This window comes from Stylophora pistillata, chromosome 4, assembly GCF_964205215.1.
Source record: "Stylophora pistillata chromosome 4, jaStyPist1.2, whole genome shotgun sequence".
Lineage (NCBI taxonomy): Eukaryota > Metazoa > Cnidaria > Anthozoa > Scleractinia > Pocilloporidae > Stylophora > Stylophora pistillata.
In genome coordinates, this window is record NC_142522.1 from 30,860,952 (window position 1) to 30,883,451 (window position 22,500).

Genomic DNA, 22,500 nt, shown 5'->3' on the forward strand with positions numbered 1-22,500 from the left:
CTAGGAGACCATCGGGTGGGCAAGACGGCATTAGAATTTGGAAACCCTTTCAGCAAACGCAACCTTGAATTCAAAGGAAGCGCCGAGATAACCAATGAACAAATCCCTCCATCCTATCATCATCTTTTTCTGGGGCTATATTTTGTTGGTGCGCGTGCAGTGTCGAGACATTCGAGGGATTCTTAAAGAGCTCTGTTTCAAGAGATGTGACAAAGGTTTTGGAGCAGATGACAACGAAACATGGAGTAAAGAGGTACGAAGCTATGTTTTCTGCGCCTGAATCGATTTACAAGTAGAACCTTTGCAGTTAAACAATTCAGTTCGACTCCATATGTAAATGATTTTTTTTTTATTTTTTAGAGTACTATTGTCCTCAGAAATTCCAGTAGTAGTCCGTATTTGTTTGCATTGCGTCTCCTTCACAAGATAATACTTCTAATCACGTAAAAGGAGTTCATGAGATGAATATTGTCGTAGAAAGTTTAACCTGGCTGCATAGATCCAGTTACGATTTCGGTCATAAATGTATTCATGTCGAAAACTACATCCCGACTGCCAAAGCGAATATTGCGCTATATTTGCGTTTTCCTATCGGTCGCAATTGAGATACTAAGGCCGTAGTGTTCCAAACATTTCCACACGGGCTTGCTTCCATGTTCACTTCAAAATATTTTTAGTGGCATTACTTAACTGACAACGTTTCAAGTTGTAAGGCGATTCGGCACAAATCGGCTCTCTAATAAATTCCTAGCCCTTACAGCTGTTTACCGTGCACTTCTTCTGTCAACAATATCAATTAATAACAAATGCACACTCAAAATTGTCGGTAATAAGTCCGGTCGAGTCCATAAAAATCGTAAACAATGAACTCTTTCATATAGCCGTGGTGCGATCTTGAAGGAATAAATTAAATCAAGTTCTGGCTAAGATCCATAAACGTGAACTAAACGGCGCACCCATGCCAAAATTCACAACCAAGTTTTATTCTGAAGCTTTGGGTCTATTTAAGGCTGGGCACTTCGATACAATTCTTCCATTCAGTTAATGCGCTACTTTATAAAAGCCGGCGAGCCTGATGACTGGATAAGATGTTTCCCCAATTAGTTCGATCAATTCGCGAACCAACGAGCACGCAACACATGGCATAGGGTAAAATATGGACTGGACTAGACTATTTTTAGACGAATTTTTGGACGATTTTCTGGACTATTTTTTGGACGATTTTTTAATTATTTTGTAAGGGGGAGGCACACCTTTAGTACTCAGGGAGGGGTGGGTGCAGTCGAAAACCACTGAGGGAGGGGTGGGGAGGAGTGATATTACTCAGGGAGGGGTGGTAGATAGTTGTAATTGTAAACACTACCGGTTAATGGAGCTTTTACTCGTTCGTAATAATTATTTTACTCGGTTTGCTGACTGACTTCTCCTACATCAACATTTTGCACTGGGCCCGGCGCGGCGTTTCTTTTAGTTTTTAGCCATGCGAACCCAAAACACTGGACTTGAATTCTTACTGAAAATATCGCGTTTACGATCCTCCACTGTTGAGTTACCAGTCTGGCATAGGTTATGCGTGTGCCTTTTGAGTACACTTTTGCACCATCAGTTTTCCTTTGCGTAATTACCAGATTTATCTATCTTTATTTTGTCATTGACTTTATCAGACGAGATCACAGAATTTCCGTTCCTTGGCCCTTGACTTAAGCCGCAAATATAGAATTCACAAGCGCTATCGAAATTTTAACGTTTGTACGTTCACCATATGAGACCATTTTTGGTACAATCATACAAAGCAATATTCTCGCAGGTGTCTCGTTAACACAGACCTCGAAAACGCAGACCGCAGACCACAGACCGCAGACCGCACACCTCGAAAACACACATATAGAAAAACGTGTATACAGAGTGTAATTACCAGATTTATCTCTCTTCCTTTTGTTATTGATGTTATCAGACGAGATCTCGGAATTTCCGTTATGCGAAAGCGAAACTGCCACGTAAACACTGGACTTTAATTTATAATTAAAATACTGCTTTTACGATCCTTCACTGTTGAGTTATCCGTGTGCCTTTTGAGTCGCCTTGTGTGTGCACTATCAGTTGCTTCACGTTTTCCTTTGTGTATACAGTATGTCATTACTGAATTAATCTATCTTCCTTTTGTCAGTGATCTTATCAGACGAGGTCACAAAATATCGCACTACATCGAAATACCTAGTTAAACAATAGAGTATTTCTGTCTCGGAACTATCGGCTGTGAGAGTTCACCACTAAATTTTCTCCGGTTCTTATTGGTTTAAATCGATCATGTGACGCGATAGTGTTCATTCGTGGAGAGACACTATCAGCCCATAGTGCCTGCCTGTACGTGGATTGATAGTACTCATCCGTGAAAAGTTTTGAATAGTTTGACGGCCTCGAAGTTAGGAAGATCGGAAAAACAGTGACTTTTCAATTCTGACAGGTATAACGTATCATTTAGCCAATGTACGGTTGCGAATTATTGACATTCGTGACAAGCTGTAGGCGCGCAAGAAAATTTAGTGGTGAACAATAAAAACAATAGAGTGTTTATGTCTCGGATCTATCGGTCTTATAGTTGCCCCTTGGAAATTTAATATTCTTAAAACCGATAGTTCCTCTACAGAAACACTCAATTGCTTAAATAGTTGCCCCGCGGAAATTTGATGTCCTTAAAACAAATATGCTAGTTTTAAGAACATCAAATTTCCAAGGGACAACTATCATACCGATAGTTCCGAGACATAAACACTCTATTGTCTTTATTGTTCACTAGTAAATTTTCTTCCGCGCGCCAGTTTAAAAACAATCAATAATTACGATTGATTAATAGCTCCATTAACCAGTAGTGTTTACAAATTACAGCCACCTACCACCCCTCCCTGAGTAAAAAAAATCTTCCCCCACTCCTCCCTCAGTACTTGTCGATTGCACCCGTTCCCTGAGTACTAAAGGTGTGCCTCCTCCCCTTTAAAATGGTCCAAAAAATCGTCCAAAAAATCGTCCAGAAAATCGTCCAAAAACTCGTCCAAAAAATCGTCCAAAATAGTCAAAAAAACAGTAAAAAATATCGTCCAAAAAATAGTCCAGTCCAGTCCTTATTTTACCCCATGCCCTCTAGCGCACCCCGAATAATTGTGGCGTTAAGATATTTAAACAATCGCTCAATCTTTGCCAAGATCCCTTTTTATTTGAAGGGAATTACTAATTTGCGTTGTCAACACATCATAGCTTCGCTATCATATGACATATTCTTATTTCGGCCTCTGTTTTCTGTAATTATCTCTTTTAAAATGCATCACGTAAAGAACTTCCCGTCTGTTAAAGGAACTCTAAACATTTTGTTTTGATTTATCGTCGATGGATGTCTCGTCGTTAGATGACGCCCACACGATCGTGTTATGTAACTACGTCAAGGATATTTGCGATGGCCTAATTCTTTCGAGTTCTCCATATTTCTTCGCTCTCCTACTCTCTCTTATACCTTAATAATAATATTCTTTCTTGCCACGTTTACAATCGGCCTAAGGCATGATTACGTTGGAATACTACTTTCACCCATGTGCCTCACTTTGTGGACGCGTGAGTTTCAAGAGGAAAGTATTCCCAGAACACGACCGGAGACAAAAATACCCACAGAAAAAACAACATGAAAACGTCCTATGATTCATGAAAATTTTAACGAAAACGAGACTTGAGGGCAAATTTTCAGATTATTACGTTATATGCGTAAGGTATATTTATATCATTATATTATTTATTCTTTCATTCGATGTCTAACGTCTAATTACGAGACCATCGCGTGGGCAAGACGACATTAGAATTTGGAAACCCTTTCAGCGAATATAACCTTGAATTCAAAGGAAGCACCAAGATAAACAATGATCAAATCCCTCCATCCTATCATAATCTTCTTCTCGGGCTACATTTTGTTCGTGCGCGTGCAATGTCGAGGCACTCTCGGAATTCTTAATGAATCAAAGTTATCGGAACATAAGGAGCTCTGTTTCAGGAGATGTGACATTGTCTTTCAAGCGGATGACAAGGGAATATCGAGCAAAAAGGTACGAAGCTAAGCTATGTATTTTGCACCTGCAGTGATTTACATGTAGAACCTTCGCAGTTAAACAATTCAGTCGACTACATATGTAAATTATTTCTTTTGAATTTAAAGTTGATATACTATTGTCCTCGGAAATTTCATTAGTAGTCTGTATTTGTTTGCATAGCGTCTTTTCACTAGATAATACTCCTGATCATGTTAAAGGAGTTAGTGAGATCAATATTGTTGTGGAAAGTTTAGCCTGGCTGCATGGATCTCGTTAAGATTTCGGTCATAAATGTATTCATCTCGAAAATTGCATCCCGACTGCTGGGGTGAAAATTGCGCAATATTTAAGTTTTCCTATCGGTCGCATGTGAGTTAACAAGGCCGTAGTGTTCCAAGCATTACCACACGGGCCTGTTCCCGTTTACATTTTAAAATATTCGTGACGGAATTACTTAACTGACAACGTTTCAAGTTGTAAGGCAATCTATTGGATATATTCGAGCAGTCCAGTTGACAGGGCACAAATCGGCTCTTTAACGAATAATTGTTTTTAGCCCTTAGAGCTGTTTACCGACATTTTTCTTCTGTTACCAATATCAGTTGATAACGAATACAAACGTGCTCAAAATTGTCAGTAATTAGCCGGATCGAGTCTATTAAAACCGTAAACAGTGGACTCTTTCATATAGCTGTGGTGGGATCTTGAAGGAACAGACTAAATCAAACTCTGGCTACGATCCATAAACTTGAACTTAATGGCGCACCCAACCAGGTTTACCGTATTACGCTTTAAATGCCAAAAATTCACAAGCAAGTTCTATTCTTAAGCTTGGGGTCTATTTAAGGCTGGGCACTTCGATACCTTTCTTCTATTAATGCACTACCTTGTCCGAGCAGGCGAACCTGGTGACTCGATAAGATGTCTCCTCAATCAGTTCAATCAGTTTGCGAATCAACGAGCACAATGCATGTCGCCATTGCTTTTATAACTACAACAGAAAGCTTATCTCGGCTGTTTATATAATGGTTTCTAATGACGCCACGAAAACAAAGGGAACGTTGGAACAAACATGAATCAGTGATTGTTATGGGTCGCTGCGGTTGTAGCCATTATCATCTTCTTGATTTTTCTACTATTATTATTTTTACAATGATTGTTTTTGTGGGTTTATTTTTTTGTTTATCTTTTGTCCCTGGTTCCCTCATCAGTTTTTCTTGGATATTTCACTTTTGCTTGTATCGGTTTCGGCAGAATCAGGTTGCTGTTTTAGGTTCAGACTCCTTTCTTTTCATTGTTCTACGGTCATAAGTAAACGAACGATACACTAATGTCTCAGAAGTTGGCAACGGGTAAACCGATAACCCCTATGCTGTGATACAAGACACCGGTGGTGTTTAAAAAGCTGTAGTTCCTAAATTTAAAAAACCCTATACGTATAAGAACGCAAACAAAAAACAAACAAACAAACAAACAACGAAACAAAATCTAATAAAGCTCAAGACAACAAAATGTAACAAAACTGAATGTGAAAGGTTAGTAAGCAACACGAGTAAACTGCCCTACATTCCCCCCCTCGAAAAAAAGAACATTTTCAGATTGTGAAGGTTTGAGTATCTTTGCTTAGGAAAGGTTTATTAGGATCAATGTTGATAAACTTTAATTGTTTGATACGTGTAACGAGAGAAATAGACTTATTGGAAATGATAAGAACCCGAACTTAGTGGGTTATCATCATCATCATCATCATCAATCTAGATTTATACACGAAATCGTGTTCTGAGCCCTATGAACGACAGGCTTTTGAGCTTCACCTTTCTCAAATGATATAATAACTTTCAGGTTATAAGGAAAATCCACATCATTAAAAAATGAGACATATTTTAAACAGTCAGTCAAGGCGAAAATCAGTGAACATGACAATAAAGTGAGTGTATATGGAAACTTGGAAACTTGTTTACCAGTTTAAAGATCCTTCATATGTAAGATATTCAGCTGTTCGCAGTAAGCAGCGTAAATGGGGAAAAGGGAGAGTTTTAGATACCATTACGTTTGCGGTCCACGTTTGAACTTCAGATAGGTCAACTCCCTCGGCGCTTTCATAATAATAATTCATAATGATGTAATATTTGTATTTCGCAAATTAACATTGGGATATGATCAAATGCGCATTACAGTGTTTTGCGAGGGATCTAACCGATGCCCTCAATTTAACTAAACAGGCCAGACCACAATACCGGGAGCTACGTTCCCTACTCTTTGCGATAAGTGTATAATCAGTACAGAGAAGATGCAGGAGACGGGAAATGCGGTTTTTTTGTCTTTATCCCAGAAACTATCCATTTCTTGATATGATAGAAGGGTAGCTCATTCTCCTCAGCTATTTTAAGACCCTGTGTGTTGGTCCAGTCTGGGCCTCGAAGAGGCAGTCTGGCACTCTACCACTTGAGCTAACCAGGCGGCGCCTTTCTTCTTCCTGTCCGTAAGTTACCACATTTGTCCTGTAAATATATGTAAGAGAAAGTTCTTTCTTTTAATAAACCTTTTGGGACGTTAGAAAACCGAACATTTCGCCACACTTTGTGTTTGAAAAGAAGGACTTCCATCCTTCGTGTAATTCAATATGGCGGCACACACGTTGATTTTTCTCAGGTGAAAGGTGACGTCGATCTAAAAGCTGAAATTATAATCATTTGGCAAGTTGGAAAATATGGACTGGCCTCTGGACTGGACTGGAGTGGACTTTACTTTTTTGTTAAATTGTATTAATATTAAATGGAGTTAATATTTCAATAATTCTTTTTAAATTTTTAAAAAAATAAAAATGAATCTAAAAAATCATCCGAACGGTCCTCTGCGATAGCGCGTGGCTAGCGCGATTTATGTTTTAGGTTCAGACTCCTTTCTTTTAACTGTAGCAGTCATGAATAAACGATCCATCAGCGTCGCCAAAATTAGGCAAAGAGTAAACTGATCACCCATATGCTGTGATATAAGATACTTTTAGAGTTTGAACAGCTGTGGTTCGTAAATGAGCACACCTTACACGCATAAGCACGCAAAAGAAACCCCAAACGAAATGTAAAACGAAATTCCTCTTCGCTTATGCAAGCTTTATTAGTATAAATGTTGATAAACCCTAATTGTTCGATACATGTTACAAAAGAAATAAACTCATTGGTAATGATAGGAACACCGAACTTGGTGTATTAAGAGGTCTGTGAATGACGTGCTTTTGAGTTTCACCGTCCTCGAGTGATCTATTTTATGTTGAGTGATATATGTTCAGTTATATCGTGTGATATATTTTATGTTGACATGCTTTAATAACTTTTAGAACATAGCTGGCAGAGCCGCGCAATCAAATTCATTATACGTAAGCGTGCTCAACATCCCGATAGTGCAGCTGATAGCGTCAGCAAATCCGACTTCGCCAGAATTTTTTTTTTCGCGCGAGCGGCCATTGTTAGCGCGGGGAAAAATAATATATTTCGCGACAATAATGGATACAAACAGAAACTCGGCCTACCAGTCCGAAAACGAAGACAATGTTTCGACCTTTTCCCTTGGGCTAGAGTTCTTAAATGAGGCAGAAAAAGAGAAAAACAAAGCAAAAGGAGACTAGGCATCAGCGCCGTCACGATTCACTTCAACTGCTATTGTTGTCCGTTTTTCGCGTCGGATTTGATGCACAATTCCACCGACTATGTTCTTAAACAACTGGTTCATGCTTTCAGCTGTGCACTATCGAGTTATGGAGCACGTGGGAAGTTTGGAGAGCACTGAAGAAGCTATAGTTGCCCTCGGGTATCGCCTCAGGCAACTCTTACGCCTCTTTTGTGCTCTCCAAACTTCCCGCGTGCTCCATAACTCGATAGTGCCCGCTAAAGCATGAACCAATTGTTAATCAGGATTTAGGCCAAGAGGCCAATAAATGTGGCATACTAAAATAAAAAAAAATTAGAAAGGATGCTGATTTGTTATATTTGGCATGCAAGGTGCCGCTGCAAACCACGTTATGTGATGTAGGCTCCCTATTAAAAATTGTCCGTTTGTTACTATTATGATCCGGTAAGAATGATGTGCAGAACGCAGAAATTGACCATATTTTTTACCTAAGATAGTGTTTGCAGCGTAGTTTAGCGGTAGATGTAAATGCGAAGATCAGTCAGTTGTTTTTGTATCGTAACATTTTGCATAGTCTGGTATCCCGAACGCAACTAGGCGCTCGGACCAAATCGCGCTCGGAATATAAAAAACAGAAAAGTTCCGGAAAGAAAGACTCGAGAGATGGAAAATCGTCATTTGATTATGGTATGGAAGAGGTAAACAATAGTGAGCGTGCGTTTAACTTAACAGCCCTTATCGCATTTACGCCCAATGTACGAGAGCTCAGCGGACTTTGAAGTTTCGAAACGAGGCTACAAACGACCAGATTAATTTACTGGCAAAATGGCTTAAATTCATTCCAACACCCGCTACAAAACAAAAACAGATCAGACAACAACTATTGTGCGACTTTGATCAGTTCGCAAGGAGAATGCGTCTGATTTACTTATTCCGAGGGTAGGACAAAAAAACCCATCCCTGCCACGTCAAATCTAGATGGATACCACCAATACAAAAATCAATAGCCCTTGATAGCTATTTAGAAGAGGTTAAAAGTGACCTTTCAGAAAGAGAAATTGCAGAGCCAAAAGATAATTAGCTTCCGGCCGAAAGCAAGGCGTTGAGGGCCTTGAAACGTGACTCTGAGTTAAACCTCAAAAGGCCGACGAAGGAACAGCAACCGTAGTCATGAACAAACGCGACAAAATCTCGCCGTTCCTTTCCGAAATGACAGCCATTCTTTCAATCTTCCTTTCGTCATGCCAGGACACTTACCACTAAGAATTTTAACCTTTTCCTCGGCAGAAAAAAACCCAGATTCCTGAGTTATATGGGCAGACATGGAGTGTTTGACCCGATAGCGTCGTCCTGAAACTGTAACTCCGCGGACCCTTTGCATTGCAGACACAAATGCTAGAAGGGCTATTGGTGACAAATGCAAAAGCGGATTTTGAAATTTAAAATCTTACTGTGGCACAAGGTCGGCTTATCGGCTCACACTTATTCTCTTTTACTGTATGAATGATACAGGCTCGTGCTAAACTAACTTCCAAAAGAGTTCATCCGAACATGATTTCTCCAAATAATCTTGTTTGTAGTTTCAAATGATATTTTCGAATTTTTAAATTGATACAAGTCGCCTTGGTATCACCAGGGCTTTGTTTCCTGCCTTTTAACTTTTACCCACATGTTCAAGGGTAAAGATGTCAACTCGGCTCATGAAAGAAACACATCTTGGCCAGTGGTTCAATGAGCGGATAACGCTGCCTAATGGATTAATCGCTATCCGGCTGTATAGTGTTAATTAAACGTAGAAACGTACTGCGCTTTACAAAAAATATAGACACTCATGGATTGTGTTATCCACCTTCGAACAACCGTGGCCATGTCTTTTTATTCGTTATATCTTCATGTACTTCAAAGAACTTTCCACGCATTTCTTCAAATGGAGTTAATAAAGTTCACGGACGCTTTCAGCAGTTTTGGGCACTGCTATTAAAGACAATTTTGGATCTGACAGTTGTTTTCACTTGTGACGGCTGGACAAATGATAGTCCATATCCAACCTTCTAGTTCCTTACATTTTCCTGGGGCTTTCCGAAGGAAACGCTCGAGGTATAAATTCGGCTTGGCTTTTTTTATTCAGTTTTTTTTTTAATTTTCATTTCATTTTATTGCATTCAGTCACAAAACGCAGTTCCACTGCAACACATGGGTGAAGTGTGAGCGCATGCGTAGAACGAACTTTAGAGCGCATGGTTTCATACTTTCAAGCAATGGCTGTCTTGTGGACAATTGATGCTTGGTGTATGCGTAAGAAATTTGATGGCTATTACGCTTAATATACCTAAACAGTCACACACCGTTATCGGTAGACCCACATTAAAACTTGTGGAGCGTTTTGGAAACGGATCGGTCCGCGAACTTTACGAGAGATCAATTTACGAGCGATCCTTTGCGAGTGAACCTTCTATCAAGGAATATCAAGCGAAACCTGTTATATCAAACGAGCCATCTCATATGATGTCTACGTGTAAACACAACCGTGTATTGGGACGTGATTGAGAACCCAGTAAAGTACAAGAAGCTGCTCTGAAACGTCTCAGAAGAAAGGGCAGAGAACTGAAGGAATTTGTTTACGAGCGTATAATTTCGTCCAAGCATACCGAATTGCTCTTAGTTACATCACTTTGTGAAGGTTAGAAGAGTTACAAAGAATGTAAGCTTAATACGAAGAGGGTAAGATTAAATAAAGTTACACAACATGAGAGGAAGTATTTGTTGAATTGTTCTGAGAGGGTATATCAAAGTATTAAATTGAAGTGTGGAGAAAGTCGGTATTTATCGATGTTTTCTTGTTATAGACCCGTGTGTCTTTGTAAGAGCCAGATACGCGTATTAAACTATTTTAAATTTCAACTGAGTTCAGAAAGAGAAAAACCGTGGTCCTACTCCAATGTACATTGACCCCAGCAAATCAATAAGGGCACGATATAGCTTAGCTAAGCTAATGAGTTGGCATGTGGACAAAATTCAGGACAACAATGTGTTGTAATGAGTTGATGCTCTTTGATTTACCATAACAAACAAGTAATCTATTCTGCGAATGATCTGGTGTCAATAATCAATATTGGAAATCAGTCGTATTCAGGTTTGTTTCAGTTAACCAGACAATCATTTTTAATGCAGACAGAATTACCCACGCTTTTAAATGTGTTCGAGACTGACTATGAACTTCGATACAATGAAAGTTACACCGGCACTATTCAGGAAGAGGCTACGATGGAAGGATAAGCTTGGATAGATAGGGCCTTTCGATCACTTATATCCAAAAATTTCAACAATTCTGTCTTGACAATAGGATGTACTGCAGTTGCTATTTATTGTAAAGGCAATGTTGGCTTGAAAATATTCGATTCTCGTGCCAGGGATATTTATGGTAGAAGCCATTCTCAAAGTACATGTGTGCTGCTTGAAGTATCATCACTGAATAGCTTAGCACATTATTTTCAGAGTATACATAACGATATATTTGAGTTGAAAGGGGTTCAAATTGATAAAGTTCAAAATAGGGCCATTTTTAGTCATACCTGTGAAACCAGAAAGTTCAATGTGAATTGTCTCGTGGCTGTCTATTCACTCTGCTACTACATAATAAAATCGTGTAGTTATTGGAATTCAAACATGTTATCTGTTATTCAGTATGGCAAAAGATTATGAAAATTCAGCTTTGAACAAATATTTACTGACAGATGATTTGCCAAAAACTGATGTTTGTGGAACTGAAGTAAGTTGAGATCTTAAAAGTGATTACAGTGAAGGAATATTGTCTGGTTCAGTTGACAAAAAATCAATTCTCGAAAATCTTGTAAGAAATAATAGTTGAATGAACAGGGTTTTTGACGTGGTTTTCAGATTTTTGTATGACATGTATTTTTAAACCCACAAAAAGGTCAAAATATGTGTTTTCCCTCTTGGTATGTAATGAAAGTCAAATGCCTTTAATTGAATACACATAAACTATAAATAGCACTGCTTCTCTTGTGGCCATCAGTAGTATTAAATATTCCAAGATTTTCTATGAACAACATGAACTATTGAACAGTAATATTGCTTCAATCTACTGATTTCTGACAACTCTCCTTAGATGAACATTTGGCAACGAACTATGACTTGGTACAAATAATAGATTAAAAATTCCCCTCTCTTTGCAGTTAAAGACAAATACATTACCTACTCTGGGTTTGTAAGAGCCTTAAAAGTCCTTGAAGATGCTTGAATTTAAAAATTAAACCCCCAAGGCCTTGAAGTACTTGAATTTGAGGACTGAGGCTTGATTTTTGCAATGCTTTTTCTTTAACAATTTTCAGGTTGAAAATTACAGTATTTTCACGGAAAAGCTGAGAAATAATATTTAATGATTTTAAAATTGCTTATGCAAACATTTCCAAAAGTGGTCCTTCAATTTTCTAAAACTTGGCCTTCAAAGTCACTGAAAAGTGCTTGAATTTCAACCTTTAGCATTTACAGGAACTTACTCCTAGATGGTAATATATTTTTTGGATTGTTGTCTAGTACCATAACAACATTCATTACATTCCAGCAGTCAAAAATTAACACAAGTAGACTTATGCGTGACCGGCAATGATTAAATTGCATGACGACAGTAACAATGGCAATATGGCAGTCCCCTAAAGAGAACTCCAGATATGCGTTATTGAAAGCCCGAGTTCACACAGATATGCGTCTAGTCATTCTTAGATCATGTGCCAACATGAAACAGCTTTTAAGACTTTTGTATTTCGTCTTCGAGAGATGAACACGAACAGTTTATTTGTAACAGATCACGCCTTTTCGGTGTTTATAACTGGTGAATGCCGGATCTGGCCAAAATATTGGAAGACGTTAAGGAGGTTGATTTTTTTTGTGTCTCTATTGTTCCTGTAAAAGGAGTTTTAAAAAGCCTTTTGAAACGTGCAACATAGCGCTTAGGAATTAAATTAACAGTATGAATAATGACTGTATCTACAGAAATGTAATAAAATTTAAGTAGTCGATTCTGTCATATCTTGCAGATGTTTGGGCGCTGGTGGTCTTGCCACGGAGATTGTCTTCGTGAGGACGGTAAGAACCATAAACCCTTGAGACCGTACCTGTTTAGACTAAACCGTTGATAAAGGAGATACTTTCTACTGGTTATACATACAATTGAGCATCAGAGACAGCTGTAGCGATACTTAACAAGTCAAGATTTATTTGAGCATAGAGAGCAGCGAACGATTTGGGTAAGGTAAAGTACAAAAAAAATAAGCCACCTTTACACAAATGGACTCCCGGAAGGTAAATTTGCAATTGAATCCACGCAGTGTAACAGGCCCGCAATTCTTCATAATCCATAACCTAACTTCAGAAGTTCTAAAGTCATTTCATCTCTCTAGCTTAAATGAGCTTCACTGCTCATCTCAGGCCGGGAATTTTTTTTATTTCATTGTTTACGTAACCGATAGTTATCAAACTTGGTACCAATGCTGGTTATTGTTTTTTTTTGGAGTATCTTAGTGGTTCGAAATTCGCACCCGATACATAGTCGAGTTCTCTCCTTTTGTGATATCTGGATTATAGCCACTAGGACGTGGTGTTTTCAGTTCTTGCTGTGACACTGTGGAAGACAATGAAAAGCGACAAATATCTTACAACCATTTCAGGATTGTGCGCGATTTAAAACAAAAGTCTTCCTTGCAGAAATATCTTAATATGTGTGATCGGTGTATCTTAAAACGTAGAGGAATTTTTTTCTTTTAAGAGAGAACATTCTACCGTTTAAATCAATAAAATAAAGTAGATCAGACGACACAATGTTTTCAGTTCTTGCCATACATGACACTACAAAAGACAATAAACATGATAAAACGATTTCACAGTGGTATCCACCGACGCATAATATAATTGAAATCAAAACTTTTCTACCAGAAATACCTCAATAGACGTGATTTGCACATCATGTAAGCTTTGACAAATTTTTTTTTTTTTAAAGAGGGCATTTTACTGTTTGAATCGGTGACTTTTTCCGAGGGCCAGTCAAATTTGTGAGTTATTCAATAGAATGATAGAATGGAGGAACGGTAGATCTGCGGAATTGCGGAAGAGCGCGCCAAAAAAAATATTTTGGGGGATAAATTGAAATGTTCTCACCAGTGAGCGTGCTGAAATTTTTGCACGCTTGTTATTACATTCGAAACCGTGTGATTACCTATTCAAAACAATTTGTACCAAAAACTTGAGATTTTTTCCTAATTTCCCAGGTCGTAATATCAATTAACAATTATTTGATGAGGTTAAGGATGATAGCGATAATTATCAAGGCCTCAGTTTGTGTTTTCCGCCTTAGCCTTCGGCCTCGGCAGATAACATAAAACTTTGACCTTGACAATTTTCGCTATCACGCGAAAACCGAATCTAATAATTGTCTTATCATGCATATTCCTGAGTGCATAAAACTTTTGTCTGTAGGTATGACGTAACTTTTACATGAATAAATCTATTGTCTATGGGTATGACGCAATAGAATGTATAACAATTCAAATTAACAATGACACTGGACAAATAAGAGAACAACATTTAGTTCTCTACTTAAATTATTTGATTGTTTATGTGTGTTTACAATTTTATAGACCTGATCCAGCCTCATCTCGCTAGCTCAGACCCAGACTGGTGGTCTTACATTTATTTTTCGATTTACAAAGACTATTCAAAATGCTTTCCTGGAAATGCTGACAGTAAGGCTATCGCTATGCTTCCTGACCGCCAAACCATACAGTTCCACGAATTGAGGGTTGAGGGAAGATATCAAGGGACAATAAAATGGGAACCTTTGCGAGGTATGTGTGATTAATCTTGACACCCTATAGCCTTAGTCTTATTTTAAATTATCTGCATAAAATAAGACAGGAGTCTAATCTTAAGGAGAATTAAAAACAAACGAAATATTGGTATTATATTTTAATCTCAATTGAAGAAACCGACGGGTTGTACTGGATGCACTTAGTACCCAGTTTTTTGGGCACTCTACACTATTTGGAGAGTTTTCGCTTATTCCCAATTCCTTTACCTTTACCTTTTCTTGTGCTACCATAGAAAATCAGATCTCCTCACATTTACACTGACTTGCACATTGAATGATAGAGAGGGTGGTAAAGAAGGGGTCAAGATCACGTTTGACGAAAAATAAAGTGGTCCTTTCACGATTCAAGGTCATTGTTTATCACTGTCGAAACTGCAGCCCAAAATCACGGTTCACGACAAATTAAATACTTCTTTCTCATTTCACGGAGAATTATTTTGGAAAATCACGGTTCGTTTCCACTAAGGAAATCACAGATTTACAAGAAAAAAACAAGCCTTTCACGAGTCACGAAAATACCCTTTACCACAGTCAGCAGATAGATCTAGCACCGCACTTTGCCGTGCCTATGTGAAAGTAACCCCAGAAGCTATAATAGAGAGATTTAGCACCACGTTTACGTGAAATTGCAAACAGCAGCTTGCCCTTTCTCGTTTCACGTAAAATAGCATGAGCCTTGTTGCTTTATCTTCGCGTGAGCTTTTGTCATGGTGGATTTGAAGGCGCCCTTGTATGACTTACAAGGAATAGTTTTAATGCTCTTTACCCGTCAATTAAATTCTACTCTATGAGAGAAAAAGTAAAGAAAATATTATGTACACGGCAAACGCGAAACAGGTTATTTTCCGCAGAAGCAGCAAAGCGCAACTGGCAAGCGGGAAACATGAGGGGACGCAAATCGTCTGCACTGGAAGTATCCCGGAGAGTCCCATAAATTTTCTTAAATTAAAAGTCTAAGAAAATGTATAGGACTTTTTGAGCGCTCCAGGCAGCTTTCCTGTAAGGCCACATAATCTTGTTGCTGCTGACATCGATGTGACAGATAATTGCTTTTACAGTGTTTTCTTTGCCCGCTTATACTTGTCATCAAGTTTCAATAAGACGGCTCTACTTTTCCGCGAGAACAATGAAGTTTTTGTAAATTATGAGATCGGATGCAAGAGCACGTGTTCAACTAACTCGCTCTTCTTGCTTGGGAAGACATTAATAAAATGTGGCGGACCTTGAGGCCTCTGCTAAGCAGGAAATACCAAATAAATGGGAGGTAAAATCGCGAAAAAATACTCCCGAGGAGAAACGAAAACAAAATAGAGAATGGAGAAAGCGAAAGCGATAGCAGAAGAAAGCGGGTAATCTGGCTCTGCTCGCTAATACTGAAGTTCTGCCCTGTCACGATCGGCGATCGCTTAAAATATTGCAGAGGAGTAATTCCACAAACTTCTGTTGTGAGCACATACCAGTAACTATGCTCGCATAATGCATCACTGACGACGCGAGAGAAGGTCGAAAAACCTTTCCTCAGCGCCATTTTTCGGAAAAATAACTCAGAAAACTTCATGCACTACAAAGCAGCAATCTGAGAAAAAAAAAACCGACCATCGTCCAGATCCAAAAACAAGCATTGTTTAGATCCAACCGAAAGGGGCGCTAACGATATTAACCATGCAAACGCTCACATAAAAACTATATTTTTAATCGGATTAAATCGCCTAGGGAGTTTGATATGTACTTCCACTGCAGACGATTTGCGTCCCCCTCATGAACAAGGTCACGAGGTCGTTTTTACCGTTCACGTTTCACGTAAACGCGGTGCTAAATCTCTCTATTGAAAAGTCCTTCCCACATGATAGTTTTGCTATATCATAACAGCCACTTTTGTTATGTAGCATTTCTAGATATTTCTTTATTCGTTTCAACTAAATTATTTGTCTGATTGACTGCTTATTGATTCTCCCTTTTCCCCCTTTTTTCGTCTTTTAATTTTTTTTATTAATTTTTTCTTATGCTGTACGTCAACTTTGTGGTTGTTAGATGAAAGTGTTCATTTCACCGGATACAAGATATTAATCGTATATGATTTGGGTACATGGTCTCCGTCTTTAGAATGCGAGGAGGTTACAAAGGTGAGACAAAGTAATAAGTGAGAAGTTTTGCGTAAGCGAGGAAGGTGGGTGGGTGGTAGGTAGGCAGCAAAGTAGGTAGGCGGGTGGGTCAGTCTCTCGGCTGGTGAGCAGTTAGGTAGGTAGGTTGGTAGAATGGCAAGTAGGTAAGGAGGCAGGAAGTTAGGTAGGCAAATAGATAGGTAGGTAGGCATTTTTTTTCTAACCATTTATGCTGCATTACCGCAGTAGGGTAGGACTAGAACGTAACATATACGAACCATGCTAGTAGTCCACCCGATAAATCCCACCCATCCCACCCCAGGGGAGGACATCCATCACACTGTACTCTCGTGCGTGGGAAATTAACGTCTCCACCCCTAATCCTGTAGGAGACGGGACCTCCATTTATTCGTCCCTATCCGAGAAGACTAGAATATCTAACCATTTCTTGGTGTTATAGAAAGGAGCATATTCTTCTCAAGTATTTTAAGACCTTGATTGTTGGTCCGGCCGGGGCTTCAACCCTCGACCTCCCGCACAACAGTCCAGCGCTCTATCCAATGAGCTAACCAGGAGGCGGTTAGTAAGTAGGCGGATCGGTAGGTAGGTAGTTAGATGGGAAGATGAAAGATAGATAGGTAGGTAGGTAGGCAATCAGATTGCTAAATAGTTTCGTAGGTAAGTAGAAAGGTAGGTAAGTAGGTAGGTAGATAAGTGTTTCTGTAGGAAGGTAGGTAGGTGGGTAGCAAACTAAGTCAGTGGGTAGGCAGGAAGATCAGTTTGTCTGTTGGTAGGTAGGTTGGTAGGTAGGTTGTCAGATAGGTATATAGGTATGTAGGTGGGTAGATAGGTAGGTAGGTCGGTAGGTAGATGGGTAAGCAGGTAGGTAGGTGGGTAGGCCGGTCTTTAGGTAGGTAGGTAGGTTGGTAGGTAGATAGGTAAGTCAGTAGGTAGGTAGGTAGATAGTTAGATGGGTAGGTAGACAGTTAGGCGGGTAGATCGTAGTTGGGTGGGTCAGATAGGTAGATAAGTAGGTAAATAGGTATAGGTAGGTAGATAGGTAGGTAGGCAGATAGGTTGGTAGGTGGGTTGGCAAGTCGGTAAGTAGGTAGGTAGCTAGATAGGTAGATATGTAGGTAGGTAGGTAGATAAGTAGATAGTTAGGTGGGTAGGGAGATAGATAGAAAGTAGGCACCCAGATAGGTAAGCTAGGTCAGTCGGGCGGTCGGTAGGTAAGTCAGAAGGTTGATAAGTAGGTCAATTGGTCAGCCGGTCAGTAGGCAGGTAGGTAGGTGAGTAGGTTGGTCGATCGGTCAAAAGGTTGTTGGGTAGTTAGGTAGGTCAGTAGAAAAAAAGAGGCGGGGAAAAGAGGGCTGGGCTGGGTTACTCGTTCAGAGAATTAATTAACACCATACTGAAAACGTCGATAGAATGTACAGAATACGATTGAATTCTACAGTAATTTTACTTAACATCAATGATTCTGTGAGTCAAAGACCACTTTATTCTTTCCTATGTTTCGGGTTTGCACAAGCCACTCATCTTCCGCTACACATCTCAGTAAGGTTGCGTTGTGAATTACCCTAGCTAGGATCCCATTCATTTTATCTTAACGCGTTACCAAACTTAGCTTAAACATTTTGCGAAAAAATAAAACCAGGTCTTGTTGGTTATGATCCATAAAAATATCTTAGCTCGCGCGCAAGTGGTCTAAACATATCACGTGACCGAATATCCCTAACTAAGACTTGGGGATGTTCGAGGTTATCAACCAAGTGACATTCCCCAATTTTCAAACCTTATGTCCACTGCGATAAATCTTCTTTCAAAATTAAATTCAACCCTCGGTTGTTACTGAAGAGGGCAAAGATTTGTTTGTTTATAAAGTCGTACCAGAGTGCACTAAAAAGAAAATATCGCTCGCAGCAAACACTAACAGTTGTTCGTAAACGTTTTTTCACGCGAGTTGCAAAGTTTTTGGTGGATTATAAACGCAATAGCCCGAAAAACATGATTTACTGAACAATACAATTTCATCGACTCTGAATTAGCGAAAACATTTTCAAAAAAAGTTAATCTAGGTCTTAAAGTGTTACCTTAGCCTTTATCTATTGATTATTCACAGTGATATACGTCACTTTGTTTTCAGAATGTCACACAATATCCCATTACTTATTCTTCATCAGGCATGACAAAAAAATCCAGGCTGGACTTTCTGGTAAGATTTATGTTTGAAGTATTTTGTAATTTAACCTCCTACATTTAAGTTTAGGGCGAATGATGGGCTAAGAGGATGCCCCTTTCTAAAATTCCACATTTCGTAATTTACGAACATCACCTATACACAAATTAGCATACGCAGCATTTCCCGTTATTCCGTTTAGTCAAACAGAAGAAGCATGAATTTAGCAAAACTCGCGCGAAAGACCTGGAGCTACCGAAGGGATTTCTCCTTTTTTGAGATTGTCAAAATTACAACCCTCCTGGAAACCACAAACTCCCACCTTCCTCCCCTGAAAGATTTTACATGAGGCGATTGTTCATTTTCTAGATATTTTGCTTTTCAGCTGATTTGACTTGCTTTTTATCATCACCCTAGAATTAGCAAGTGGCACATTATGAACTGACACGGCTGAAATGACGAAATATTAGGTGCACCTGTATGACACTTAGGATCGGATATTTCCAGAAAAAGCTGTTAAATGTACTTTTCGGTCATTTGTTAGTTTGGAAACTCCAGCTTCCCTCGTCGATTGTTTGATGTCACCGCTGGTCGTTATCAGGTCTTTCGTCAGCTTTCAATAACAAAACACCTCAAATATTAGTTTAAATAAGATTATTGGGCAATTTTTCTGTTGTTTGCTTACCTTCATTCACACCCTCCTTATCTTGAAAGCAGCATTGGTCCATACTAAAGAGTCGCACCTCTCTCTGAAAAGTCTAATTATGGCGGTTAATTTGACTTTCACTACATCTATCAGGTTGTCTCCGTTCCTCATTCAGACAATTTGGTGGGCCTACTCTTTAATTATCCAAAAGGTAAGTAATTATCTTGGTCTCATTTAGGTATCTATCATCGTTTTATTCTGTTTGTCTTTATTTCTGTATTGTAATATAAGTAATCGCATGGGCCAAGGAGAATTAAGGATAACTATCGCGTGTTTTGAGAAGCAATTTAGGCAACTTTTGAAAACAATTACGGTGGACTTGTACATACATACATACATACATACATACAAACATACATACATACATACATACATACATACATACATACATACATACATAGGTTAATTGACCACTCCCCATAGGAGCTTGTCAGAGCCAACACCCACCCATCCCACCTAGGGGAGGACATCCACCGCACAGTAATCTCGTGCGTGGGGAATTAACGTCTCCTACCCCTAGCCCTGCCAAAAGACGGGGCCTACTGTTTATTCGTCCTTATCCGAGAAGATAAGAATATCTATCCATTTCTTGGAACCTCGATTTAACGAACTTCTGTATAACGAAGTTCTTAATATGATGAACGATACTACAGACTAAAGTTACAGTAAAATGTATGCTACAGAACCTCGATATAACGAAATCCTCGTCATAACGAACATAATTCAGAAGCTCAAACGTTTACAGATACCCCGATATAACGAACAAATGTCAACACCTGACCAAAGACAAATGTGAAAGAGACCAACAGAGCAGTACTAGACAGTCAGGCTGCTGTTGTTTAATATGGTAAACACAGTTTATGTTCATTATGACATAAGAAAGGGACTTTCTGCGCTCTTTCTATTGAATGAAAAGCACATTTTAACGAAAGACAAAATACGAGTGAGTTCGAAAATTTTTTGATTAAGCTTCTTGATTAGCAACTTTTTAGTAGTAAAGTAAAGAATGACAAAAAGGAGGCAATTTTCATAGGAAGAATTTTTGATTGGGAGTCTTGATTAGCAGTTTTCTTTTAGTGGTAAAATAAAGCGGTTTTCTTCTGTTTAAAGTTTCTGTTCGGTTGCGCTATTCATCAACCTTTTCGTTATGACATTTGACAACCCAGTTGCAATTGTTAAGTTGTCGTTGACCCGTTTAGTTTCCGGTGCTGTAACTATGTACAGACCTGTACAGTGTGCTGTAACTTCATAGAGACATTAAGCACAACGTCACACCTCACACGCACACACACACACACACACACACACACACACACACACACACACACACACACACACACACACACACACACACACTAAAACAACAACAATTATTAACCATACCTCGATATAACGAACACTTTGATTGTTTTTCCGCAAATTCGTTAAATCGAGGTTTCGATATAGGGAACCCATGACATAACGAACCAATTTCCCCAGTCCCTTGGCACTTCCTTAAATCGAGGTCCCTCTGTATATAACAATTATCTTTTTTTCACTAACATTAAAGTGGGTAATTTTTGAAAACCGTAATTACTGCATTGAGGAGGCACATTTTAATACCTAAAAAATATATCTTCTTTTTACTTCTGATGTTTCACTTTTACGCAGCATGTAGATTGCCACCCGACGGTCCCAGTGAATGTCCTTATAAGCCAGGTTGGTATTTGATACAACCAGGGGCCTAAGTCCCTCACTGGTTTTTATCTAACCCGCCTCCATTTATTTTCTCTTCACCTCAAACTGATCATGTGGGGCAAGCTCAAACACTCAAATAATAATTTTAGAAAAGAAAGAAAAACCCAGTGATTCCATTAAAAGAATTAAAAGAGGTTTTGCTGTGAATTCAAACCCAGTCTCCTCGTCATGGGCAGTTTCTACTCAGGATGCACCTGAAGGCGTGAGACAGATTCCTGTATTACTGATTATAAATAATATGAGGTTATAAATAATATGAGGGTCACCTATGTTTAAAATAACTCAGACGTAAAAGTTTGGAGTTATACCATTTGAGTAATCGTTGCAATTTTACGACGAATTAATATAAATGTAAATGGATGAACTAATTAATTTACCAATATTAAGCGTTCGTTAATCCCAAGTAAGGATGTCAGACGTCGATTCTTAAAAACGATCCCGTTCAAAAATGGCTCTTGACATGCAGTGATTTGAGATTCTTAGTTGTAATAACAGAGACCAAGTCCAATGACATTTGAATTTGTGGATAGTAGAATCTTAACAAGGTAGTTCATAAACTGTTATGTTTTTTTTATTAATACCTCCTGGAGTGACATGCTGTTCATCTTTTCTTCCTCTTACATAGGAACAACGTCTCCAACAGGTTGGTGGGTTGATATTTAATTGCTCTTAGCGGTAAACGTTGGGCGAAAGGCTTTTTCAGTGCAAACTGAGGTCGTGGATTTTATCACCGACGCTATGTTGTCTTTGGTTTACTCGATGCATAAAAGTAGAGCGCAATATACGCGTTGAATTAGAAAAATATAAAGACTGCGCCTTCATCCCTACAAGCCTGTTTCGTGATTGCTCACCCATTAAATCCCCTGATGAGTGAGCAGTCACGAAACAGGCTTGGTAGGGATGAAAGCGTAGTCTTTGTATTTTTCTAACTCAACACACACACACACACACGCTAATGTGTGTGTGTGTGTGTGGGTTGAGTAGAAAAATACGACGACTACGTTTTTACCCCTACAAGCCTGTTTCGTGATTGCTCACTCATCAGAGGATTTATTGACAAGAATATTCGTTACCATCGCTTACATACTTTACAAATTTGCATAAGAGGCGTGGTGGTGACTTTAAGTGCTTTGTTCAGTTATTGCGAAGTGACGCTTTGTTTCTGTGGCAGCATGAGAACACTAGTTCATTAC

The 22,500-nt window shown here is 38.9% G+C and overlaps 1 protein-coding gene and 1 long non-coding RNA gene across 7 annotated transcripts in view; one reads left to right on the top strand and one right to left on the bottom strand.

Moving 5' to 3' along the window:
- Positions 1-5,310, bottom strand: part of LOC148733322 (uncharacterized) — a 7,451-nt gene extending 2,141 nt beyond the window's left edge. For both annotated transcript variants that reach the window (XR_016000206.1, XR_016000207.1), the window contains exon 1: positions 4,957-5,310. This is a non-coding gene — a long non-coding RNA (uncharacterized LOC148733322). The remainder of the gene's footprint in view (positions 1-4,956) is intronic.
- The window catches only part of LOC111338626 (uncharacterized), a 35,206-nt gene that overhangs the window by 323 nt on the left and 12,383 nt on the right, over positions 1-22,500 (top strand). The window contains exons 1-8 of one of the 5 annotated variants that reach the window (XM_088757523.1): positions 1-253; positions 12,755-12,803; positions 14,423-14,557; positions 16,612-16,703; positions 18,832-18,900; positions 19,664-19,721; positions 21,221-21,268; positions 21,933-21,950. The exon at positions 1-253 is cut by the window's left edge and continues 323 nt beyond it. In XM_088757523.1, the coding sequence (XP_088613649.1) occupies positions 95-253; positions 12,755-12,803; positions 14,423-14,557; positions 16,612-16,703; positions 18,832-18,900; positions 19,664-19,721; positions 21,221-21,268; positions 21,933-21,950 (628 nt within the window). In that variant the 5' untranslated portion in view covers positions 1-94. Of the gene's footprint in view, positions 254-3,811; positions 4,086-12,754; positions 12,804-14,350; positions 14,558-16,611; positions 16,704-18,831; positions 18,901-19,663; positions 19,722-21,220; positions 21,269-21,932; positions 21,951-22,500 lie in introns of those variants that run through there. The other 4 variants (XM_088757520.1, XM_088757524.1, XM_088757519.1 and 1 more) reach the window with 4 other exon arrangements.